The sequence below is a fragment of the Thamnophis elegans genome, chromosome 7 (assembly GCF_009769535.1).
Source record: "Thamnophis elegans isolate rThaEle1 chromosome 7, rThaEle1.pri, whole genome shotgun sequence".
NCBI classification, from domain to species: domain Eukaryota; kingdom Metazoa; phylum Chordata; class Lepidosauria; order Squamata; family Colubridae; genus Thamnophis; species Thamnophis elegans.
Genome location: NC_045547.1, coordinates 78,310,860 through 78,335,489, shown reverse-complemented (window position 1 = coordinate 78,335,489; position 24,630 = coordinate 78,310,860). Strand labels below are relative to the sequence as shown.

Below are 24,630 nucleotides of genomic sequence, written 5' to 3'. Positions count from 1 at the left end.
AACTCTAGGGGCAGTGCTCATCCCTGTTTCAAAGCCAGCGCTGTCCGAAGACGTCTCCATAGTCATGTGGCCGGCATAACTAAACACGGAAGGCGCACGGAACGCTGTTCCCTTCCCACCAAAGGTGGTTCCTATTTTTCTACTTGTATATTTTACATGCTTTCGAACTGCTAGGTTGGCAGAAGCTGGGACAAGTAACCGGAGCTCCCTCCGTTACACAGTGCTAGGGATTCGAACCACTGAACTGCTGACCTTTCTGATCGACAAGCTCAGCGTCTTAGCCACTGAGCCACCGCGTGCGTCCCTTAAAATACAGTACACAGTACATTTACTACAAAGAGACAATAATCAGACAAATGTCCCTTACTGGATAAGCCAATCTGTTTAATGTATCATTTTATAAACTTAGTAGTTACTGTATACAATGCAAGGTAGTCCTCGACTTACAAAAGTTCAATTAGTGACCCTTCCAAGTTACAATGGCGCTGAAGAAACTGACTCACGACCGATTTTCACACTTAACGACCATTGCAGGATCCCCACAGTGAAAGCGATCGAATTTTAGGAGCTTGGCAACTGATTCATATTTATGACGGTTGCAACGTCCTGCAGTCACGTGATCTTCTGACAAAGTCAGTGGAGAACCCTGATTCACTTAACAACGATGTGACTAATTCAACAACCCCAGTGATTCACTTAGCAACCATGCCAAGAAGGGTGGTAAAATGGGGCAAAACTCACTTAACAAATATATGACTTAGAGGAAAGAAATTCAGGTTTGGTTGCCGTTGTAAGTTGAGGACTGCTTATAGTACGAAGCGTTAGAATCATCTTAGCGATTTCTGTAACTAGGCAATTTCCATAAATCCATTTCTTTCTTTTTTTAAAGGATAATTTCGGTGGAATTGCCCGAAGATGCAAGACAGTTCGGCATTCAGTTCCGATGGTGGCAACCATACCATTCTTCTCAAGGTGAAGATGTTTGGGCCATTGATGAAATCATCATGACCTCCGTGCTTTTCAATAGCATTAGCCTGGACTTCACCAACTTGTTGGAAGTTACTCAGTCCCTTGGATTCTACTTGGGGAATGTTCAACCATACTGTGGCCATGACTGGACACTTTGGTGAGTCCCTTTCTTTGAATCTTCTGCTGTGGGTAAACTTTTTGTTTTCATAGTAAAGATTACAATTCTTTAAATATTTCCGTGTGTGTGTACCTATGTCTGTCTGTCTGTCTGTCTGTCTATCTATCTATTTATATCTATCTATACCTCGTATCATCTACCTATCTGTATTTCTATCTATCTATCATCTCTCTATCTATTATCTATCTATATCTATCTATCTATCTATCTATCTATCTATCTATCTATCTATCTATCTATCTATCTATCATCTATCTATAGCTATCATTTCTCTCCTATCTATCTATCTATCTATCTATCTATCTATCTATCTATCTATCTCTATTATCTATCTATCTATCTATCTATTTATCTCTATCATCTATCTATCTATCTCTATCATCTCTCTATCTATCTATCTATCTATCTATCTATCTATCTATCTATCTATTTATCTCTATCATCTATTTATCTCTATCATCTATCTATATCTATCTATCTATCAATCATCTATCTATAGCTATCTATCATTTCTCTCCTCTCTCTATCTATCTCTATCATCTATCTATCTATCTATCTATCTATCTATCTATCTATCTATCTATCTATCTATCTATATCAATTTATTTATCTCTATCATCTATCTATCATCTCTATCTATCTATCTATCTATCTATCTATCTATCTATCTCTATCATCTATCTATAGCTATATCTATCTATCTATCTATCTATCTATCTATCTATCTATCTATCTATCTATCATCTATCTATAACTATCTATCATTTCTCTCCTCTCTCTCTATCTCTATCATCTATCTATCTATCTATCTATCTATCTATCTATCTATCTATCTATCTATTTATCTCTATCATCTATCTATCTATCTATCTCTATCATCTATCTATCTATCTATCTATCTATCATCTATCTATCTATCTATCTATCTATCTATCTCTTATCTATCTATCTCTATCATCTATCTATCTATCTATCTATCTATCTATCTATCTATCTATCTATCTATCTATATCAATTTATTTATCTCTATCATCTATCTATCATCTCTATCTATCTATCTATCTATCTATCTATCTATCTATCTATCTATCTATCTCTATCATCTATCTATAGCTATATATCTATCTATCTATCTATCTATCTATCTATCTATCTATCTATCTATCATCTATCTATAGCTATCTATCATTTCTCTCCTCTCTCTATCTATCTCTATCATCTATCTATCTATCTATCTATCTATCTATCTATCTATCTATCTATCTATCTATCTATCATCTATTTATCTCTATCATCTATCTATCTATCTATCTATCTATCTATCTATCTCTATCATCTATCTATCTATCTATCTATCTATCATCTATCTATCTATCTATCTATCTATCTATCTATCTATCTATCTATCTATCTATCTATCTATCTCTTATCTATCTCTATCATCTATCTATCTATCTATCTATCTATCTATCTCTTATCTATCTATCTCTATCATCTATCTATCTATCTATCTATCTATCTATCTATCTATCTCTATCATCTATCTATCTATCTATCTCTATCATCTATCTATCTATCTATCTATCTATCTATCTATCTATCTATCTATCTATCTATCTATCTATCAATCTACCTACCTACCTACCTACCTATCTATCTCTATCTATCATCTGTCTGTCTGCCTGCCTGCCTGCCTGCCTGCCTGCCTGTCTGTCTGTCTATCTATTATATTGCTCATGACTTGCATAGAAGTTGCAAGCAGACAGTACCCCCCTTCCCCCCCCCCCCCGGCTGACAACAATTCAGTGTTCAAAGTTACAGTGGTACCGAAAAAAACTGGTTTGGGGCCTCTTTTCACACTTACAACCGTTGCAGCACCGCCATGGTCACGTGATCAAAATTCAGGCGCTTGGCAACTGACTCATACTTATGACGGTTGGTTCCGGGGTCATGCGATCCCCTTTTTGTGACCTTCTGACGAGCACAGTCAATGGGCGAAGCCAGATTCACTCAACAGCTGTGTTATTAACTAAATGACTTCAATCCTTGACTTAAGAACAGTGGCAAGAAAGGTTTGTCAAATGGAGCAAAATTCACAAAATGCACAATTTTCATACCTGGCAGTATAAAATTTTGGGATTCAATTGCTGTCGTGTGTCGAAAGCTACCTATAATATATTCCGAGGAAAAGACTGCAAATCTTTTTTAAGTGAGGGCCATAAAGGCATGATGAGTAAGTAATGAGTAGGCTAATTGATTTCTGCAACTGTCTTCCAGGTTGTTCATTAGAATTTTCCCCAGGGTTCAAACATGAGCGACAATTGTCTGCGGTGACCTATAAGTAATGAGGGGTAAATTTAACATGGGGATGCGATGGGAATGCGATTTATCTTGGGTGTGCGTCCACACAATTTCCCTGCTTGCAACATTTCTGGAACTTTCTCCCGAACCCATCACAGATTGAAATGAAAAGAATAATTAACTGTGTTGGTTTTCTTCATTTATGGTAATTTATTCGTGCAAATTAAATCAGGCTGACGGGTTTCAACACGACACCTTTTAAAACATGATGAATGAACAATTCTCTGTATTCGTTATCCGCTCGGTCTAACAGGACCTAAGCGATTCACCCAGATGTGAGCAGTTCTGACGTACATATGACCCCGAACTTCTTGGGTCAATTCCAAGTGGGGGGGGGGAAAGACACTGGATTCATGGAAGTTGCTTGCAAAGATGGTTTAATGGTGGACAGGACCACATGGCTTGAGATCCTGGGCAAAAAAAAGAGGAAATGCTGAAGAACTCAGCACTTCCATCCATCCAAGGTCAATAAAGTGAGGGTTGTTGGGGGCAATAGGCTGACTCTGTAAACCGCTTAGAGAGGGCCATAAATCCGCCTGAAGCGGTATATAAGTCTAAGCACAATTACTATTGCTGTCATAAACCAGTGTGTGGCATTCTGGAAAACGCCCTAAAACATTTCCTGTGCTTATATTTGACTGCGCTACACAGTTCTACGTCAGCTGTTTTCACGGCAGATACGTCTCTGGATATTTCCCAACTTTTGCAGTGAAGGTAGGCCATTAGAAGTTCTGTCACTCTTGAAGACATTAAGGGATCTGGCCAGGAACTATTTCCTGAAAGGATGTCCCAACAGATCACAGATTGTCTAGTTTAAGCTGTGTAGCTGAATCCCTTAGGAGCCCATTTAATGGATTAATAATATTTTTTATGTCCCAGTTCTGCTAAAAGCTAAGATGCCTAAGATTCATCCACAGGGGCCTTTTGTCAAATCAAATCAATTATAGCAGTGTTTCTCAACCTTGGCAACTTGAAGATGACTGGACTTCAACTCCCAGAATTCCCCAGCCAGCATTCGCTGGCTGGGGAATTCTGGGAGTTGAAGTCCAGACATCTTCAAGTTGCCAAGGTTGAGAAACACTGAATTATAGTCATTGGCCAGAGCGATATCAGTCCCCATTATTGCAATTACACAACATTCTTCTAACCTATTTTCTTAATATCAAAACCAGAGAAATACACTACTTAAAGCAACACAAACCCTCCAAAATACAGCTAGTCCTCAACTTGCCGTGGTTCACTTAGTGACTATTCGAAGTGGGGTGGGGGAAGCAAACTCGCGAACCTTTTTCAGCTCCCCATAGTCACATGATTTACATTTGGATGCTTGGCAACTGACTCACTTTTATGACGGTTGCACTGCCCCGGTGTGTTTGTGTGTTTGTATGTGTTTCATATGATCACCTTTTCTGACCTTCTGACAAGCAAAGTCAATTAAGAAGCCCGATTCACTTAACAACTGTGCCAAGACAATTCATAAAATGGGGCAAAACTCACTTAACAAATTTCTCACTTAGCAACAGAAATTCTGGGCTTAATTGTGGTCGTAAGTTGGAGGACTACCTGTATTTTAATGTGTTCAGTTTTTATACTTTTTTTTTGAGAAATGTTTTTATTGTTTTAGTTAAACAAAAAAAAAATCATCTTTCGTTACATCTTGTTGAAAGCATATCGATTGGTTACAAATATATTCGTGCGTTTCTTCCACAGTCTTTACATATACTTCATTCAAATCATGTTGTACATTTTAAAAGAAAAGAAAGAAAAGTTATGTATTTTACTATCCCTGTACCACAATTCTCATTTGGTTACCATTGTTTAAACATGTTTTTATCTAGAATCATTTATATTAGAAGACACAACCACCAACTGGCGTTCATTTGCAATTTCAATAGATCTCCAAAACCATTGCACCTTTATGACATGTTCTAAAATTAATTCGGTTAAGTAAGATATCTGAGCATCCCCCCCTCCCCCCGTAACACACCTGTATGTATCATTAAATATTGTCCATTAACATTTAATTTAGTATTTATACTTTTAATATAGTTAAAAGTATACTTTTATACGGTACTTGAGAGACCGCCTGCTGCCAATTACCTCCCACAGACCCATTAGATCTCACAGGGTTGGCCTCCTCCGGGTGCCGTCTACCAGCCAATGCCACCTGGCTATTACCCGGGGGAGGGCCTTCTCTGTGGCAGCTCCGGCCCTCTGGAATGAACTCCCCGCAGGGATTCGGAGCATCACCTCTCTCCAGGCCTTCCGAAAAGCCGTCAAAACCTGGCTTTGCCGGCAGGCCTGGGGGTGATGAGTTCCCTCTCGACATGTATGGTTGTGCGACTGTTGTCTACTTTTATTATTTGTATTTTGTCTTTTATGTTCCCCCTTTTTTTCCCCTTTGAATTGTTCGCTGCCCTGAGTCCTCCCGGAGAAGGGCGGCATACAAATAATAAAATACCAATACCAATAGCTATTATGCTGTTTTAACTTTTGGTTGGGAGTTGGCCAGAGATGATTATAAGATGGGCAGTTATATAAAAGTTTCACATAAATAAATCCAATTCTATCCTGATAATCTCAGCTCTACCATATATAATATCATCATGCATATCTCTCATTTAGTTCAGCCCTCAGTTTGGCTTTCAAAATTATTCCTGTTTGTTTGCTATAAATTGGTAAAATATATCATTATGACAGAGGTGGTATTAAGCCAGTTTCGGTCCGGTTTGCCCAAATTGGTAGCAGAAATCACGGGTGGCTAAGACGCTGAGCTTGTCGATCGAAAGGTCAGCAGTTTGGCGGTTCGAATCCCTAGCGCCGCGTAACGGAGTGAGCTCCCGTTCCTTGTACCAGCTTCTGCCAACCTAGCAGTTCTAAAACATGTGAACAATGCAAGTAGAAAAATAGGGGCCACCTTTGGTGGGAAGGGAACAGTGTTCCGTGCGCCCTCGGCATTTAGCCATGCCGGCCACATGACCACGGAGACGTCTTCGGACAGCGCTGGCTCTTCGGCTTTAAAACGGAGATGAGCACCGCCCCCTAGAGTCGGGAACGACTAGCACATATGTGCAAGGGGAACCTTTTCCTTTATTCCATTGTGCTAGGTTTGTATAATGATGCTTTTTAGAGTACATAGGCTGAAAATTCATTTCTCGTTAATTGACAGCATTTTGCCAAAGTACAGTTGAAAGAAATCTTGGTTCGGATATCAAAGAGCCAGTAATAACCCTACACTGAATTTACCAGTTATAAGTAAATTACTATGAGAAGCTGCCGTCACAATGATTAGAGAGGAAAGATGTACAATTAACCCCAAGGTTTAAGAACGAACATCTTGGGGTCTTTCATTAACAAGGACATTCGGAACAGCCTGGTGGTTTGATTTATGCCTCATCTCTCAAACTGAAAGGAATTGGCTTGGCTGTGAAAACATCACAGGATGCGTTCTGGCACTAATAACCAGGCTGTTGAAACCCGCATTAACTGCTTTAAGAAGGACAATGGAAATACTCACTGCTCATTAGGATGAAATAAGGAGGCCAGACTGGAACCATTGGCATCAAATAAAAAGCTTTTGACGGCCCCATGTTGGGCCGCTTTGATGGGCAAAAAGACGCAGGAGCCCTTCGTGCCATCTGAAGTCGGCTGTTGGTTTGCAGACGTTTTGTTACCCTACTAGGTAACATCATCAGTGCTAGAAGGGAGTGGGGTTTGCTCTCTGTTTATGTACAAAAGGCTTGCTCTTTTCATTGATGGGGGCGTTGTGTTCTTCTTGGTAGGTCCTTGATTGGTCTGCTGTTTACTGTTCGATAGTTTTGTTCTGACCGAGGCTTCCCGAGAGCATGAAGCAAACTCCTTGTCCTGACAAAAACCCCTTTTATTAATTGACTGTGAATTCTGCTCATTCACATCCAGCAGCGTCTTTCAAGGGAGGATTTACAGTCACAGACCTTATCTGGCTTGGGGAGCTGCCAGGCCGATATCTGCAAAACTTTGGCAAGGAGCCTTGGAGAGTCACGAACCAATGAAGCAAACTAATGGTCTCCTGCAAACTCCACTCCCCTTTCTCTCCTCTTTTATTTCCTCTGGGAGGGGCCATTCATCGTCCACCTGTGGCCTTACTCCCAAGTCGACCCCTGTTCCTTAGCTGTTCCTTTCATCTGGCAGCTCTGCGCATGCGCACAATGGGAACAGGCTCCAGCTGTTCTTCTGCCTCACTGATGTCCAACTCCGGGCAGCTGATAACTGGCCTACGGCCCTGACCCCCTCTCTGCCTCCGACACAGAGCCCTCATCAGAGCCTTCTCCAGGTTCCAGGATTGGCCCATCTTCCTCCCCAACCTCCTCACTGTCCGAATCCGCTGCCAGCTCCGCTTGCAGCAAGTTTAACACCAGAATTAATGTGAGACCAACAATTGAACAGTAAACAACATCCCAGTCAAGGAACTGCCCCACCCGCATTTATTCTCTGCCTCCCGAGTCCCAGTTGATTGTGAGGGAATGGGGATTTTGCAGAATCCTTCCCCTGGAGTGGAGAGGAAATGGGGATTTTGCAGAATCCTTCCCCTGGAGTGGAGAGGAAATGGGGATTTTGCAGAATCCTTCCCCTGGAGTGGAGAGGAAATGGGGATTTTGCAATATCCTTCTCCTGGAGTGGGGAGGGAATGGGGAGTTTGCAGAATCCTTCCCCTGGAGTGGGGAGGGAATGGAGATTTTACAGTATCCTTCCCCTGGAGTGGGGAGGGAATGGAGATTTTGCAGTATCCTTCCCCTGGAGTTCGGTGGGAATAGTGATTTTGCAGAATCCTTCCCCTGGAGTGGAGAGGAAATGGGGATTTTGCATAATCCTTCTCCTGGAGTGGGGAGGGAATGGGGATTTTGCATAATCCTTCCCCTGGAGTGGGGAGGGAATGGAGATTTTGTAGAATCCTTCCCCTGCAAGGCCCACCATGCCATGCCCACCAAGCCATGCCACACTCACCAAGCCACACCCACAGAACCGGTAGTAAAAAAATTTGAATCCCACCACTGATGTAAACAAGCTTTGTCAAATGCAAACCACGGCTTTCACTGACCTCCCGCTTCTCCCTGGAATTGTTTTAACTTAGATCAGGTCTGAGCAAATGCCTGGTAGTTAAATTAATTATTGTTGGTTTCTCCCAGCTGTGTATCCATTTGCTTCTCTCGGCTCTCGGCGAGCGTCTGCTGGCTGAGCATGCAAAACGTCCTCCTGGGAACCCTCCCAAAATTGCTTTTTCATTAGAAGAACGGTAGTCAATATGCTATAAATCATTTTACAGCATGTCATCCTCAACTACATTTTCAGGGATGGGGAGGGGAAACCCCCCCCTATAATAATGATCTTCTAGGCGTCTCGTCGTACTCCTGAGTTAATACACCGCAATCTCTTTCAGCTTCAAGTTTTTAGCCTTATCCTTTGGTAAAGATCGGATCTGTTTTCTCATTCCTAAGATTTCTTTTCCCACAAATGGTCTGATTCACGGGGGTCAAATTCCATTACATCATGGGACGCATCATGACACATATCACACCTTTTTTGCCTTTGTGGAGCTGGGGTGGGCTTGGCCTGCATGTGAGGCATCCGGCCCGTGGGCCGCCATTTTGACAGGCCTGGTCTAAATCCAACCCCTCTTGAATTCCATTGGGCAAAGAGCTCTTCCTAGTTCCAACAAATTTAATCCAGAGAATTACTGACCTTTCCAGAACTAAAATTGGAGATTCCTGCATACCGTATTGTTCGGAGTATAAGACGCACCTTTTTTCTTCAAGAAAGAGGCTGAAAATCTGGGTGCATCTTATACATCGAATACAGCATTTTTTTGCCTCCCGGAGCCCTGCCCCCTTCACCAAAATGGTGATTCATAGCCTTATGAAGGCTTTCAGAGAGCTCCTGGGGGCTGGACAGAGCAGAAATGAGCAAAAAATGGACCTTTTTTGCCCCCCACCCCCCTAGCAGCACTCTATAAGCCTCCATAAGACTATGCATGCAATTTCTTTTGGCGAAAAACGGGCCGTTTTTTGCTCTTTTTTGTGCCCCCCCTCCAGAAACACTCTGCAAGCCTCGCCCCCCCCCCCCAGGCTATTCATGCCTTTTATTTGAAAAAAATAATTATTTTATTCGCGAAAAACGGGCCGTTTTGGGGAGGTTTGCAGAGTGCAAAAACTTTTTTTTTTCTTTTCGGAAAGCTCTTTAGTTAAAGTGATTGATGAGAATTAGATTGATCAAGTGCTGTGCCAGCAGAAACAAAGTCTTAGGTGCTGCAGATTGTCAGCAATTTCCTTCTCCAGCACATGGATACACCTGGAAAGATCTACCTACCTACCTACTGTATTTCTCTCTCTCTCTCTCTCTCTCTCTAGCCCTCTATCTACCTATTCTCTCTCTCCCTACCTACCTACTCTTTTCTCTCTCTATCCTTCCACCTATCTACCTACCTACTCTCTCTCTCCCTACCTACCTACTGTATTTCTCTCTCTTTCTATCCCTCTACCTACCTACCTACCTACCGACTGTATTTCTCTCCCTCTATCTACCTACCTACCTACCTACCTACTCTCTCTCTCTCCCTACCTACCTACTGTATTCTTCTCTCTTTCTCTCCCTCTCTATCTCTCTATCTACCTACCTACATTTTTTTTTTATTTGCCTCTTCAAAACATTGGTGTGTCTTATACTCCGGTGCGTCTTATACTCCAAAAAATACAGTAGCTTTCCTGTCACTGTTGAAACCTGTAAAGATGTACGCATCCCTTTCAACTATGACACAAAAAGCAAATCGTACTTTGGTTTTTTTAAAAAGATTGAGTTTACTGCAATAACGTGGCTTCTCCCTGTATGCTGGATTGGACTGGCACAGATCATTCGTATCCATATAGTTTACCAGTGTGCTTAAAAATAGATTGCAAAGTGCAGTAATTGTAAAAGTCCCATTCTATGGCTCACCAGTCACAATTACTGGCTGGCACTCGCTCTGCTATCGTTCCCAAGTGGAGCAATTAACGTACAGCTTGCAGGTGAAGTGATTACTTTGAGAACACCCATGGAAGTTGACGATTTCTGAACATGCACATCATTTAATTAAACGCACAAGTCCCAACCTGTTCCCCGAAGAACGTTGATCTCCAAACCTCCTCTGGATTCATTATTTCTGGAAGAGCATTTTGATTGCTCTTTCCTTGATGGATGCAGCCTGTATATCAAGCTACCTTCTGAAGGTCTTCGGATTGATCCCAAGCATATGTTTCTTCAGATGTATATTAAAATTCGACAACTTTATAAGACACTGGAAGCTGTTTGGGGACTTTCTACGTGTTAAACACAACAACAGATGGCTAACAGAGGGATTTGAAGATTAGTGCAATGTTTGGGCTGACCCCGTGATGACGAACCTTTGGCACCCGTTCGACAGGTGGCACGCAGAGCCCTCTCTGTGGGCACGCAAGCTGTCTCACCAGCTCAGCTCCACTGCGCAAGCGCACACGCCGCCCACTGGCCAGCTGTTTTTTGGGTGTCTGCCATGCATGCATGGGGGATGCATGCGGGAGACATGCGCGCATGTGCAGGGGGCACGGAGGTGTCACGTGCACATGCGTGGGGATAGGAGGGCCACGCATGCATCTGCCGAGAGGGTGGGGGAGTGCAGTGCCCCGCCCGCAGCCCATTTTTGGTCCCAGGAGGCTGGAGGGAGGTCGGTGCACGCTTTCAGCACACGACAACAAAATGGGTAGCCATCACTGGACTAACCTGTTGACTTTCTTTCTTTCTTTCTTTTTACATATATATCATGATTCGATGTTGGGTCAATTTGATTATTAGACAGACTTTAAATAAATAAGCTCGTAAACGAACAATATTAAATAAACCAATATTCCAGATGAGGAATATTGGTTTATTTAAAATAGCGTGTTTGTTTAAAAAGTTTATAGCTATTCCTCATAAATTCTTTTTCATCCCCGTAGGTTGTTATGCACAGATTATCTTAATAATTCAGTTGTGCTGTAGACCTTACGGTAAGTCTTCAACCCTTCTTCCTCCAATTATTCCAATTGGAATAATTATAGTTGGAGAGACCCATTATGCAGTGGTGGGATGCAACCGGTTTAACCACCAGTTCACTTTGCAACTGGTACGGTACAACGGGGCCGCACGTCCACCACATGCATGCACACAATGCACGCATGCGTACTTAACGCTCGCGACGCTACGCAGCGGCTCCGCGGCAGCTCTGCGATGGCTCCACGGCGCTCCAACTGCTCGGTGGAGCGTCACGCAGGCGCTGTACACTTCGTGCATGTGCGCGAAAGTCCCGATCGGCTCAAATACAGGTAAGGAGTGTGGGCGGGCCCTCCAGAGCACCATACCGGAATGGTATCTGGTGCTCCCAGCAGGCACCGGTACACTCGTACCGGAGTGTACCGGTCCTATCCCACCACTGCTCCCCCCTTTCTTTTGGTACACAAGATTTTTTTTCTCATGGTTAGTGTTGGATGTTCATTTCTCTGTTTTCCTATTTTGTATTTTATTCTTGTTGATAAAAAAAATAAATCAGGTGTATTAAAATTCTAGCTGTGAAAACAGCAGGACACGGGGTCCTTCGGGGAATTATTGGCGGAAGGCGGGTTGAAGACTTAAGGTTTACAATGCAACTGAATTATATAGGATAAATCTGTGCATAAAAGCCTACAGGAATGAAAAAGAATTGATGAAAAAATATTTTTCAGAAAAGTCACTACTGAAGGATATTTGTTTTTCTGTTTGCCTAAGAAGCCAGTTCTTTAAAATATTAAAGAACTGGCTTCTGAAGCAGATTATGTCTTTTTTCCAGTTTTATTCTGAATAGAAAAATCTATATAAAATTAGTTATTTTTCTTTCAAGACTTGTAAGGACTGCAAATAATTTTAATAGGCTGACAGCTCGTTCAGGACTTTGACTTTCTAATGGCAGGTGCAGATTTACAATATCAGTAAATTATGATAGTATCATTTTGAGACAGTTATAACCTACCAAGGTACATGCTACGTTCCTTCTCCTAGATCTGCAGGTCTTTTTCTTAAGGATTGCCATATTTTTCAGAGTATAAGACGCTCCAAAGTATAAGATGCACCTAGCTTTTGGAGAGGCAAAAAAGAAAAAATATCTGCCTCTGCCTCCCAGCAATTTGCCTCCTTGCAGCAAACAGCAAACAGCCTGTTTCAGTTTCAGCACAGCCTGATTAGCACAAGCAGCTGATTGTCAGGCCTCCCAAATATCAACTGTATCAGGCTGCAGGGATTGCCATAGGCTATTGCCAGCTCCACGTGCCCCATTTTCCGCCTCCGTGCACCCCATTTTCTACCCGTTCCAGGCGGTGGGGATCGAAATAGGTAGAAAATGGGGCAAGTGGAGGCCGAAAATGGGGTGTGGAGGCCGAAAATGGGGCATGCGGAGGCAGCAATAGGTAATGGCAATCCCTGAAGCCTGAAACAGCTGATGGTCGGGAGGCCGATCCAACCGACAATCAGCTGCTTGTGCTCATCAGGCTGTGTTGAAGCTGAAACTGAAAGTCTGTTTTCTGTTTGCTGCAAGGAGGCAAAATGCTTGGAGGCAGAGGCCAAAGGGTGGGGGCTGACAGGTGGGCAGGGCTACATTCAGTGTATAAGACACACCCAAATTTACATCCTCTTTAGGAGGGAAAAAAGTGCGTGTTATACTCCGAATAATATGGTAGTTAAAAACCTGCTCTACCACATTTTTAAATCATGTCAGTGGATAACAATATTACTTTTCTTTTTATAAGCCACAGTTTAGTAATAGCTGAAGGCAGAAGCCCAATACAGCCTAGGTTTCTATTTCCATTTTTCATAGAAACCCAGCTTAGTTGTGGGCTAGTTCCGATTAGCACTGCGTGAACAAGCGGAGTCTGTGGACTGAAAATATAAGATGATTTTTTTTGTCCTTTTGATTAATTTCTTCCACTAGTTTAAGTTGTTTAATGATAGGGCACGCAAGAAAAAAGAGTCTCAAAGGTGCTTTTTCAAAAAGAACTGGACTTCCTTGTTTTTCCTTGAAGACCTTTCGCTTCTCAGCCCAGAAGCTTCTTCAGTTCTGACTCAATGATAGAGAATGAAAAGATTTATATTCCTTGCAGTCATCTGGTCTTAGCACTCTCTCTCTCTGAGAGTCATTGAGGCCGCTTGGAGATTTATCTGTGCCCTCGAGGGCACCTGGGTAGTGCAAATGGGTGTGGGGCCTTCTTGGAACTGCTGAAAGGACTGTGTGGTCGACCGGAGATAGATGATGTCGTATCCCTCCCCCTCTGTTGAGAGAGGGCTGTTCAATTTTGACAAAGATGGCCTCTTTGACCCCTCTTTCAAACCAGCAGTCCTCTATGTCTAAAATGTGGGCTTTTCTATCTTCAAAAGAGTGGGCTTTGTCTTTCAAATGAAGATGGACTGCTGAACCTTGTCCTGGTGGGTTTGTTCTCCTATGTTATGCCATGTGTTTGTGAAACCACTCCATAAATGATTAGTTACCTCTTTCCCTATTCTTTTCAGTTTTACGGGCGATTCCAAGTTAGCTTCTAGTATGCGTTACGTAGAAACACAATCTATGCAAATTGGAGCATCGTATATGATTCAATTCAACTTGGTGATGGGCTGTGGCCAGCAGTACACACCCCACATGGACAATCAGGTGAAACTGGAATACTCCACTAATCATGGCCTGACTTGGCATCTGGTTCAAGAGGTAAGTCTGATTAAGGGAGATATTTCTTCCCAGAGAACATTTGTGAAATCTGTCTGTCTGTCTGTGTATCTATCATCTATCTCCATCTTATTTATCTCTGTCAGTCTGTCTGTCTGTCTGTCTATCTATCATCTATATATCTATATCATTTATCTCTATCATCTATCTTCCGTCCGTCCGTCCGTCCGTCCCTATCTATCTATCTATCTATCTATCTATCTATCTATCTATCTATCTATCTATCTATCTATCTATCTCTTATCTATCTATCTATATCATCTATAATTTCTATCTATCTATCCTATCATCTATCTCTTATCTATCTATCATCTATATCATCTATAATATCTATCTATCTATCTATCTATTATTTATAGCTATATATCTATATCATTTATAGCTATCTATCTAATCTATTTCAGCTATCTATATCATTTATATCTTTATCTAGATCTATCTATCATTTATAGCTATCTATTTATATCTTCTATATCATCTATCTATCTATCTGTCTGTCTGTCTGTCTGTCTAATCTATATCATCTATAGCTATATATCTATACCATTTATAGCTATCTATCTAATCTATATCAGCTATCAATATCATTTATATCTTTATCTATCTATCTATCTATATCATCTATATCAACTATATCAACTATATCATTTTATATCTATCTATCTATCTAATCGATCTAATCTATACCATTTATATCTATCTCTCTAATATATCTTATCTATCCGATCTATCTATCATTATCTTTATCATCTATCTATAACATTTATATCTGTCTGTCTGTCTGTCTGTCTGTCTATCATGCAACAATGGAATAATAGAAAAAGCTGCATAATCAATGTTTCACAAATTCTTTTTAAGTCAGAAATCGAAACTAATGCGGGAATTGTGACAACTGTAGAAAGGGATTTAGCCAGAAGTCAACATATACTTATAGGTTTAGCACACATGTAAGGCTAAATCATGATCATGTGTGGATATCTTTTCAAGTTTCTGATTAAAGAGAACCTTCTTGAATTGTGGTTTATAAACAAATTAAAACTGTACATTTCTTATTTAGTGCTAACTCTTGTTTATTATTGTCACCAAAAAAGGCACATTATGTCTATTCTTTTTAACAAGGAAGTTATATTGATGGTTTAGAGATACCCTTGTCCCCAAATTCTCTTGTTATTCTTATGTATTTAATTGATCAACATATATATCATTTTCCCTGCTCATTTTTCAATCGTTTCAACTTCATTATATTTCCATAAATAAGAAACAGCTTTGCTCTGACCCCAAATCCTGGTATTTGAAATATAAAATGTTTGTAAATAATACTGAAGTTTAGCAGTGCTGGCACAAAATAATGTTGCTTCAGTGCCTGTTCAAATATTTTATTTCTGCAGAAACATCAAGTGATTTGCACCAGGGAATTAAACAACCCTGTAGTCCATCATAATATCTTCATATTAATTTTCATGTATTTGTGTTTCTATGTTTCCTTAAGGAATGCCTTCCAAGCATGCCCAGTTGTCAAGAATTTACTCCAGCAAGTATCTACCACTCCAGTGAATATACAAAATGGAGAAGAATCACCGTCCTTTTACCCCAAAAAACATGGTAATAGTATAACTTCTTAGGTTTTTGTACATGCATAGTGATATACCGTATTTTTTGGAGTATAAGAAACAACTTTTTCCCTCAAAAAAGAGGCTGAAAATCTGGGTGTGTCTTATACACTGAATGCAGCATTTTTTTGCCTCACAAAGCCCTGCCCGCTTCACCAAATAGCATCTAAAAGTAAATCAGAGTCCAAGGCAAAGTATTGATCAAAGTTCCAATTTATTAAGAGAGCCATGTTGGCACATCTGGGAAAACCTGAATCTGAAAGCTTCCCAGTTTTCCCCACCCAGTTGAAAGTTCAAGATCATGCCCCCACACCCACAAGTCCATCACATGGTCCAATCTCCCACTGCCATGCTGGCAGTTCCACCCCTCCAGTTCCGGTCAGGTGCAGAGGTGCAGAGACAAAGGATGACCTTGGCTTTCTAGAAAGAATGTTGTTATGGCTACGTAGCATCTAACTCTGTACAATCTCCCCTCCCATTTCCCCACAATAGAAAATGCATAGCAGAATAATAGAAAGTGTGGCAGGCCAAAGACCCAAAAGAAAAGATGGCTGCAGGCCTGACAGAAAGCCTCCGGAGCCTGGGGAAGGTGAAAACAGGGCCCCCGCCATAGTGAAGAAGGCCGACTAAGCCACACCCACCATGGCCACGCCCACCCAGCAACCAGGCAGAGAACCCATTGCTGAAATTTTTGAAGCACATCCCTGGTGCAGATGTCCTTGGCACGAATTGCCATGAACATCTTGTTAGTTTTTCAGCAACGTATGTACCTGCAGGACATCTGAGTCAGCCAGATTTTTGACTGTCCTTTTTACAACCAGAATCTGCCTTATTAGAAAATATATGGCATTTGGTAGCTTGTCCCGGAACGTATCAGCTGGATGCACCTGTTTTTTGGACTTTATTATACATGACTTATATGTTTCTAATGCTGATGGAAATTAATTTCATTTTTATGGAAGGCATTAACATAAGAACGGGCTTAATGAGATGCAAGCAGCTGCCAGTTGCTTCCTTCATCAACAAATCAACACCAAACATCTGATCTGCTGGATAATTAGATAAATGTAATTAACAGTTAACTCGGAAGGTAGAAAAACATAATTTGATTGGCTCTTGGTCCTTTGGTCTCCTTAATAGTGTTTTAAAAAGGTAGCACTTACTCTGAATTTATTGAGAAAACACTGCTTGCGCTTTGCTTGAAGTGGAATTTGTTCGTTGCACTTTAAAAAATTGCAATGATTTAAGGCTGTTTAAGGGACGTGGGGGCTCAGTGGCTAAGATTCTGAGCTTGTTGATCAGAAAGGTCGGCAGTTTGGTGGTTCGAATCCAGTGGTGGGTTTCAAAAATTTTTCGAACCTACTCTGTGGGTGTGGCCTCCTTTGGCATGTGACCTGGTGGGAGTGGCTTGCCAGCCATGTGTTTTCTTTCTCTCCCTTTCTCTCTCTCTCTCTCTCTCTCTCTCTCTCTCTCTCTCTCCTTCCTTTTGTCTCTCTGTCCCTTTTTCCTTTTTTTCTTTCATCTCTCACTTTTTCTTTCTTTTTTTCTTTTTTTATTTCTTTCTTTCTTCCTTTCTTTCTCTTTCTCTCTCTGTGTGAGTGTGTGTGTGTGTGTGTGTGTGTGTGTGTGTCAGTGGTGGGTTTCAAAAAATTTTGGAACCTCTTCTGTAGATATGGCCTGCTTTCTGGGTCCACTGGTGGAACCTCTTCTAACCGGTTCGGTAGATTTGACGAACCGGTTCTACCGAACTGGTGCGAACTGGTAGGAACCCACCTCTGTTCGAATCCCTAGTGCCACGTAACGGAGTGAGCTCCCGTTATTTGTCCCAGCTTCTGCCAACCTAGCAGTTCTAAAGCATGTAAAAACTAAAAAGAAGTTTTCCGTGTGCCGTCGGCGTTTAGTCATGCCGGCCACATGACCACAGAGACGTCTTCAGATAGCACTGGCTCTTTGGCTTGAAACGGAGATGAGCACCGCCCCCTAGAGTCTGGAACAACTAGCACATATGTGCGAGGGGAACCTTTATTTTACGGTTGTCTAGTAACAAAACCATGAGGAAAGCAGGAATATGACATTGACTTAATTGAATAGGAAGTGAAATAGCCTACAGGTCTACATCTTATACAGGTATTCCTCAACTTACGACCACAATCGGGCCCAATATTCCAGTTGTTAAGTGAGACATTTGTTAAGTGAGTTTGGCCCCATTTTGTGACCTTTCTTACCACCGTTGTTAAGTGAATCACTGCAGAAAACAAGTTGGTAACCCAGTTGTTAAGTGAATCTGGCTTCCCTATTTATTCTGCTCATCAGAAAGGGATCCCATGATCTTGGGATCGCCATGAATATGAAACAGTTGCCAAGCATCCGAATTTTGATCACGTGACCCTGGGGATGCTACAAAAGTTGTAACTGTGAAAAACAGTCACAAGTTACTTTTTTTCAGGGATGTTGTAAGTTTGAACAGTTACTAAATGAACCGTTCTAAATTGCGGATTGCCTGAATATAGAATGGAATGGAATAGAATAGAATAGAATAGAATAGAAAATATGGAATGGAATGGAATGGAATAGAATAGAAATAGAATAGAATATATGGAATGGAATGGAATGGAATAGAATATATGGAATGGAATGGAATAGAATAGAATAGAAAATATGGAATGGAATGGAATACAAATGGAATAGAATAGAAATAGAATAGAATATATGGAATGGACTGGAATGGAATAGAATAGAATAGAATAGAAAATATGGAATGGAATGGAATGCAAATAGAATAGAAATAGAATAAATGGAATGGAATGGATTAGAATAGAATAGAATAGAATAGAATAGAAAATATGAAGTGGAATGGAATGGAATAAAATAGAATATATGGAATGAAATGCAATGGAGTGGAATAGAATAGAATAGAATAGAATAGAAAATATGGAATGGAATACAAATAGAATAGAATAGAAAGAATAGAATATACGGAATGGAATGGATTAGAATAGAATAGAATAGAAAATATGGAGTGGAATGGAATAGAATAGAATAGAAAATATGGAATGGAATGGAATACAAATGAAATAGAATAGAAATAGAATAGAATATATGGAATGGAATGGAATAGAATAGAGCCCCCTGCTCAAGCAGGAGAAACTATAATATTTCAGATGTGGCTTTATAGTTTCTTCTTAAAATCCTCCAGTGATGGAGCGGCCACAATTTCTGAAGGCAAGCTATAACAGAAGGCATTTGACACACTGTAAATATTATTTTTTAAAAATAATAATTTAGAATCCAAACAACGTTTATGAGGAGAGAGTCTTCTTGCAAATTCTACTGAATTACATAACTGCATTCAACTAATTCCTTCCACGGCTTTAATGTAGTCTACCTTTGATTCTCTCTGGGGTTCTGCCAGGGATATTCTAAGTCGGATATCAGTTTTATAATCATGATTAGTAAGCTCACCTTTTTTGCCTTGCAGATTTGCGCACGCTTTTAATGACCGCACAATTATTAATTCTTCTTTCAAGGTCCAGTGCCACACGCTTCCGCTGGAGTCAGTGCTATTACACCTCTCAAGACGAATGGGCCCTCGACAACATCTATATAGGGCAGCAGTGCCCAAATATGTGCAATGGGCATGGCTGGTGCGATCACGGCCTTTGCAGGTATCTCATGTTCATTTGCTGTTAGAGGAAAAGAATAGGATAGAATAACGGAGTTGGAAGGGACCTTGGAGCAGATTCGGGTTAATGTCAGGGTTCCAAATAGCACCCAAAAGTAAATCAGAGTCCAAGGCATAGTATTGCTCAAAGTTCCAATTCATTAAGAGAGTCATGTTGGCACATCTGGGAAAACCCAAATCTGAAAGCTTCCCGGTTTTTCCCACCCAGTTGAAAGTTCAAGATCTTGCCCCCCACACACCCACAAGTCCATCCCATGGTCCAATCTTCCACTGCCACGCTGGCAGCTTCCACCCATCCAGTTCCGGTCAGGTGCAGAGGTGCAGAGACAAAGGATGACCTTGGCTTTGTAGAAAGAATGTTGTTATGGCTGCATAGCATCTAACTCCATACAATCCCATTTCCCCACAATAGAAAATGCATAGTAGGATAATAGAAAGTGTGGCAGGGACAAAGATCCAAAAGAAAAGATGGCTGCAAGCAGTCTTCCAGTGCAACCCCCTGCTCAGGCAGGAAACCCTATACCATTTCAGACAAACCGTTGTCCAATCTCCTCTTCAAAACTTAGCAATAGCAATAGCAGTAGACTTATATACCGCTTCATAGGGCTTTCAGCCCTCTCTAAGCGGTTTACAGAGTCAGCTTATCGCCCCCACAGTCTGGGTCCTCATTTCACCCACCTCGGAAGGATGGAAGGCTGAGTCAACCTTGAGCCGGTGAGATTAGAACCGCTGAACTGCAGATAACAGTCAGCTGAAGTGGCCTGCAGTACTGCACCCTAACCACTGCGCCACCTCGGCTCTTTGGAACGGTGCTTTGGAGGGCCTGCACTCATTCCATACCTGTATTTGAAGGAAACGGGCCATCTGCACACGCAACCCACCACTGGATCATACCTAACAAAGATATATGTAAATACATTACACATGTTCCCATCAAAAGTCACTTCGATGTTCATTTGTTCATGCTGTATCAGTACCCACACAATGTGGATACAATGTGTTTGTTCTCCCCTGCAGATGTGACTCTGGATACCAAGGCACTGAATGCCACCCTGAAAATAATCTGCCTTCGACGATAATGTCTGATTTTGAGAACCCGGACACTTTGGAAAAAGAATGGCAGGAGGTCATTGGTGGAGAGATTGTAAAACCAGAACAAGGCTGCGGGGTGATCTCTTCTGGATCCTCTCTTTATTTCAACAAGGTAGATCTGTCCATCCGTTCAATGTAATGCGATTAAGAAAGAAAGGTAGCAGAATAGCATAAATCATAAAACACAAAGAGTACATTCTTCCCTAGTTTTAAATTATGGATTTGAATGTTTTAACTTTGAAAAAAATGGGAATAGAATAGAATAGAATAGGAGTAGAGTAGAGTAGAGTAGAGCATAGTAGAATAGAATAGAACAGAATAGAATAGAATAGAATGCAGTGTAGAGTAGAATAGAGTAGAAGAGAATGTAGAGTAGAATAGAATAGAATGTAGAGTAGAAGAGAAGAGAATGTAGAGTAGAATAGAGTAGAATAGAATGTAGAGTAGAGTAGAAAAGAAGAGAATGTAGAGTAGAATAGAATAGAATGTAGAGTAGAGTAGAGTAGAAGAGAAGAGAATGTAGAGTAGAATAGAGTAAAATATAATGTAGAGTAAGTAAAATGTAGAATAGAGTAGAAGAGAAGAGAATGTAGAGTAGAAGAGAAGAGAATGTAGAGTAGAATAGAGTAAAATAGAATGTAGAGTAGAGTAGAAAAGAAGAGAATGTAGAGTAGAATAGAATAGAATTTAGAGTAGAGTAGAAGAGAAGAGAAGAGAATGTAGAGTAGAAGAGAAGAGAATGTAGAGTAGAATAGAATGTAGAGTAGAGTAGAGTACAGTAGAAGAGAAGAGAAGAGAATGTAGAGTAGAAGAGAAGAGAATGTAGAGTAGAAGAGAATAGAATAGAATGTAGAGTAGAGTAGAATGTAGAATAGAGTAGAAGAGAAGAGAATGTAGAGTAGAGAAGAGTAGAAGAGAATAGAATAGAATAGAATAGAATTCTTTATTGGCCAAGTGTGATTGGACACACAAGGAATTTGTCTTCGGTGCATAAGCTCTCATTGTATGCAAAAGCTATAAGTGATAAATCATGATCATAGTCACCAGTTGTCCCGACTGAAGGATTACAGGGTCATTAAAAGACAAAGACGAAGTGAAGGGAATCATAAAATAAGCTGAAAGAGGCTGGATAATGGAAGAAGCAAGCGGGACATCCCATCCAGAGCACGAGATTTGGAGGAGAAGGAAGAGATGCTCCACCAGTGGAGAAGAAATCGGCTTCAAGGAGAAAAAGGGGCAGCTGGACCATCCACTTACGAGAACCTGCAGATGGGAAGGTGACAAGGCCAACAGATGGCTGGGTCTGAAACGCAGGCCGATCACTCGTCGTAGCTTGGATGATGGCGCAGCAAACCCGACGAAGCTTAGGAAGAAAAGAGCCCTTCAAACTACAGCGGACAAAAGCAGACGTTTCAGCGCCCCATTTATTTGTGGGGATGGGGGACAAAAACCTTCAAGCCCTCTTGAGAAAAAAGAGCTTCCTACCACTCTTTAATTCACTCCTCCCACCTGAATGGGTTGGAGGCAGCCGCTCGCCAACAACAGGCAAAGTGTCCGCTTTGACGATTTCCCAAGGTCGTCGTGCGCTTCCCCCCCCCTCCCCTTTATTCCTTGACATTCGGGCATGATGAAAGAAAAGAGGGCGTGAGTTTCACTTCCCTTGTTGTGCTCCGCTCCAGGAGCCGAAAGCCACGGCTGCCTGTCTCAGCGAGCTCACCGCAGATGTCAGAGATGGATTATGTTGCTCTAATGTTTGATGATGTACACCGTCCAAGGGGAGAGCAATTATTGTTAATCTTCAGCGGCCCCCTTGGATGAGTCGAAGGCTCTTCCTTAATTTGCAGGGCCCAGGTGATAGGCCTCTCCTCTTTAATGCTTCACTCACTGTCACTAACCTTGGCAACAGCCTCACTGAGATATTTTTAATCAAAGACTCTTTTCTTTTTTACAAGCAGCTGTCTTAGGAATTTTTTTTAAAAAGATTATATTTCTTTTTTAAAAAAAAAAACTCTGCCAGAAATGTATGTTTTAACCCCCACGGTTGCAACCTCCCAATTAAAGAATGCAATTCTGTATTATAATGGCGCCACTTATTTTTATTATTTTGTGGTTGTAAGGTTCTTGGCACGATGCTCTTCTTTGAATTCATCTCCCCACCTCCCACATTTCCTTTGTGATTTTAACAATTAGAGTCTTTTTTTTTTTAAAAAAAGAAAATAATAATAAACGCAATGATGTAGTAATTCATCTAGCTGGAAAAGGAGATTTTGTGTTTTAGGCTTTGAGCGTGACAACAATTCTATCTGGAATTGCATTTCGGCTGTTTACGTGGGGAACGAGATAGCTGGTTTATCTTGGGAAATGCAGACAGCTTGAACCCAGAGCCAGCATGTCATGTCGTGTTCTCTAATATATGGATCATCCTATCAAAGACCAGATTTGTTTCACTGAAAGAGAAGGTGGGAGAAAGACATTATATAGTCTTTGAGGAAGGAATACATCGACTTAGGCTTCACTGTTGCCTTCCATTTGGTTCATATTTTAGGTACCATATTTTTCAGAGTATAAGATGCACCGGAGTATAAGACGCACCAAGATTTGGAAGAGGCAATTTTTTTTAAAAAAAAAATGCACTCTGCAGACCTCCCAAAAACGGCCCGCTTTTCGCAGAAACGGGCCCGTTTTTTGCCAAAAAAAGGGCATGCATAGCCTTTAGGAGGCTTGTAGAGTGCTCCTGAGTGCCGGGGTGGGGGGAACAAGCAGAAAATGGCCCTTTTTTTGTTCATTTGTGCCCTCTCCAGCCCCCAGGAAGCCTCCTAAAGGCTATGCATGGCCATTTTTGCAAAGGGGGCGGGGTTTCGGGAGGCCAAAAATGCTGTATTCAGTTTATAAGATGCACCCAGATATTCACCCTCTTTTTTGAGGGTGCGTCTTATACTCCGAAAAAATACGGTAATTCTGAAGTCAAATTATATTTTAAAATAATATCCCTATCGTGTTCTACCAATTTACATTTGGCAATAGAAAATGAGCTGGCTTACAATGAAAGAATATGGTGAGTAGGAAACCGTAGACTGAAATGATACCGATCATTTTTAAATGCTAATCTATCTGCTTAGTAAAAGGGTATCAAATGGACGTCAGTAGTCTTCTGGTTAATAGTTAAAACTCAAATCAATTAAACTCATGTCACATGTGTTGGCACAGGCTTTGTCAATATTTGTCCATACCAGTGGCGTGCAGTCAGGGGAGGCAGGGCCTCACCACTGTCATCATGAAAAGAAATAAATTTTTAAAGGAAAAAGGCTGAGGTGGTTGCTGCCAGAGTCACAGTGGATGACTCTGCTTAGTGCTTAACTGTTTAAAAAAGCCTCTAAAAAGCGCCCTCTACAGGAGGAGGCGGGAGAGCCATGTGCCTCATTTAGTCTATCTTTATGATCACTCGAGCAGAGTTAAGCAAGGGTTAAAAGCCGAAAAATTCCTTATGTAGATGAGGCACTTGGTTCTCTTGCCTCCTCCTGTAGAGGGCGCTTTTTAAAGAGGCTTTTTAAAACAGTTAAGCAGAGTCATCCATTGGCCGCCCTGCTGCCCCGGCGCTAGAGGCAAAAGCTGCCCTGCCGCTATGTCCGACATAGAGGCATCCCGCCTCTATGTCGAACATAGCGCCGGGGTGGCAGTGCGGCTTTTGCCCGCTTGCCTCACCAGCCATAAACCTCACCGCACATCACTGGTCCTAACCCATATAACTTTCTAGTGAGGATAATTTAGGGGTCTCCAAGCTTGGCAACATTAAAACTTGTGAACTTCAACTCTCAGAATTCTTTAGCCAGCCATATTGTTATGTATTTTGAAATAGCAAAAATAAATAATAAAAAATAAAAATGAACACTTTTTAAAATGTCATTTTCTAAATCAGCCGAGAGAGAAATAGCCCTCACCTTTACTCCTAGATGGGTCTGTGTAGCCTATT

At 41.2% G+C, this 24,630-nt stretch overlaps 1 protein-coding gene across 1 annotated transcript in view; it reads left to right on the top strand.

Annotated features, from left to right (window-relative positions):
* RELN (reelin) overlaps positions 1–24,630 on the top strand; it is a 380,071-nt gene that overhangs the window by 236,460 nt on the left and 118,981 nt on the right. Inside the window, 5 exon segments of the mRNA XM_032221885.1 lie at positions 890–1,126; positions 14,066–14,258; positions 15,766–15,878; positions 19,414–19,551; positions 20,586–20,772. Of these exon segments, the coding sequence (XP_032077776.1) occupies positions 890–1,126; positions 14,066–14,258; positions 15,766–15,878; positions 19,414–19,551; positions 20,586–20,772 (868 nt within the window).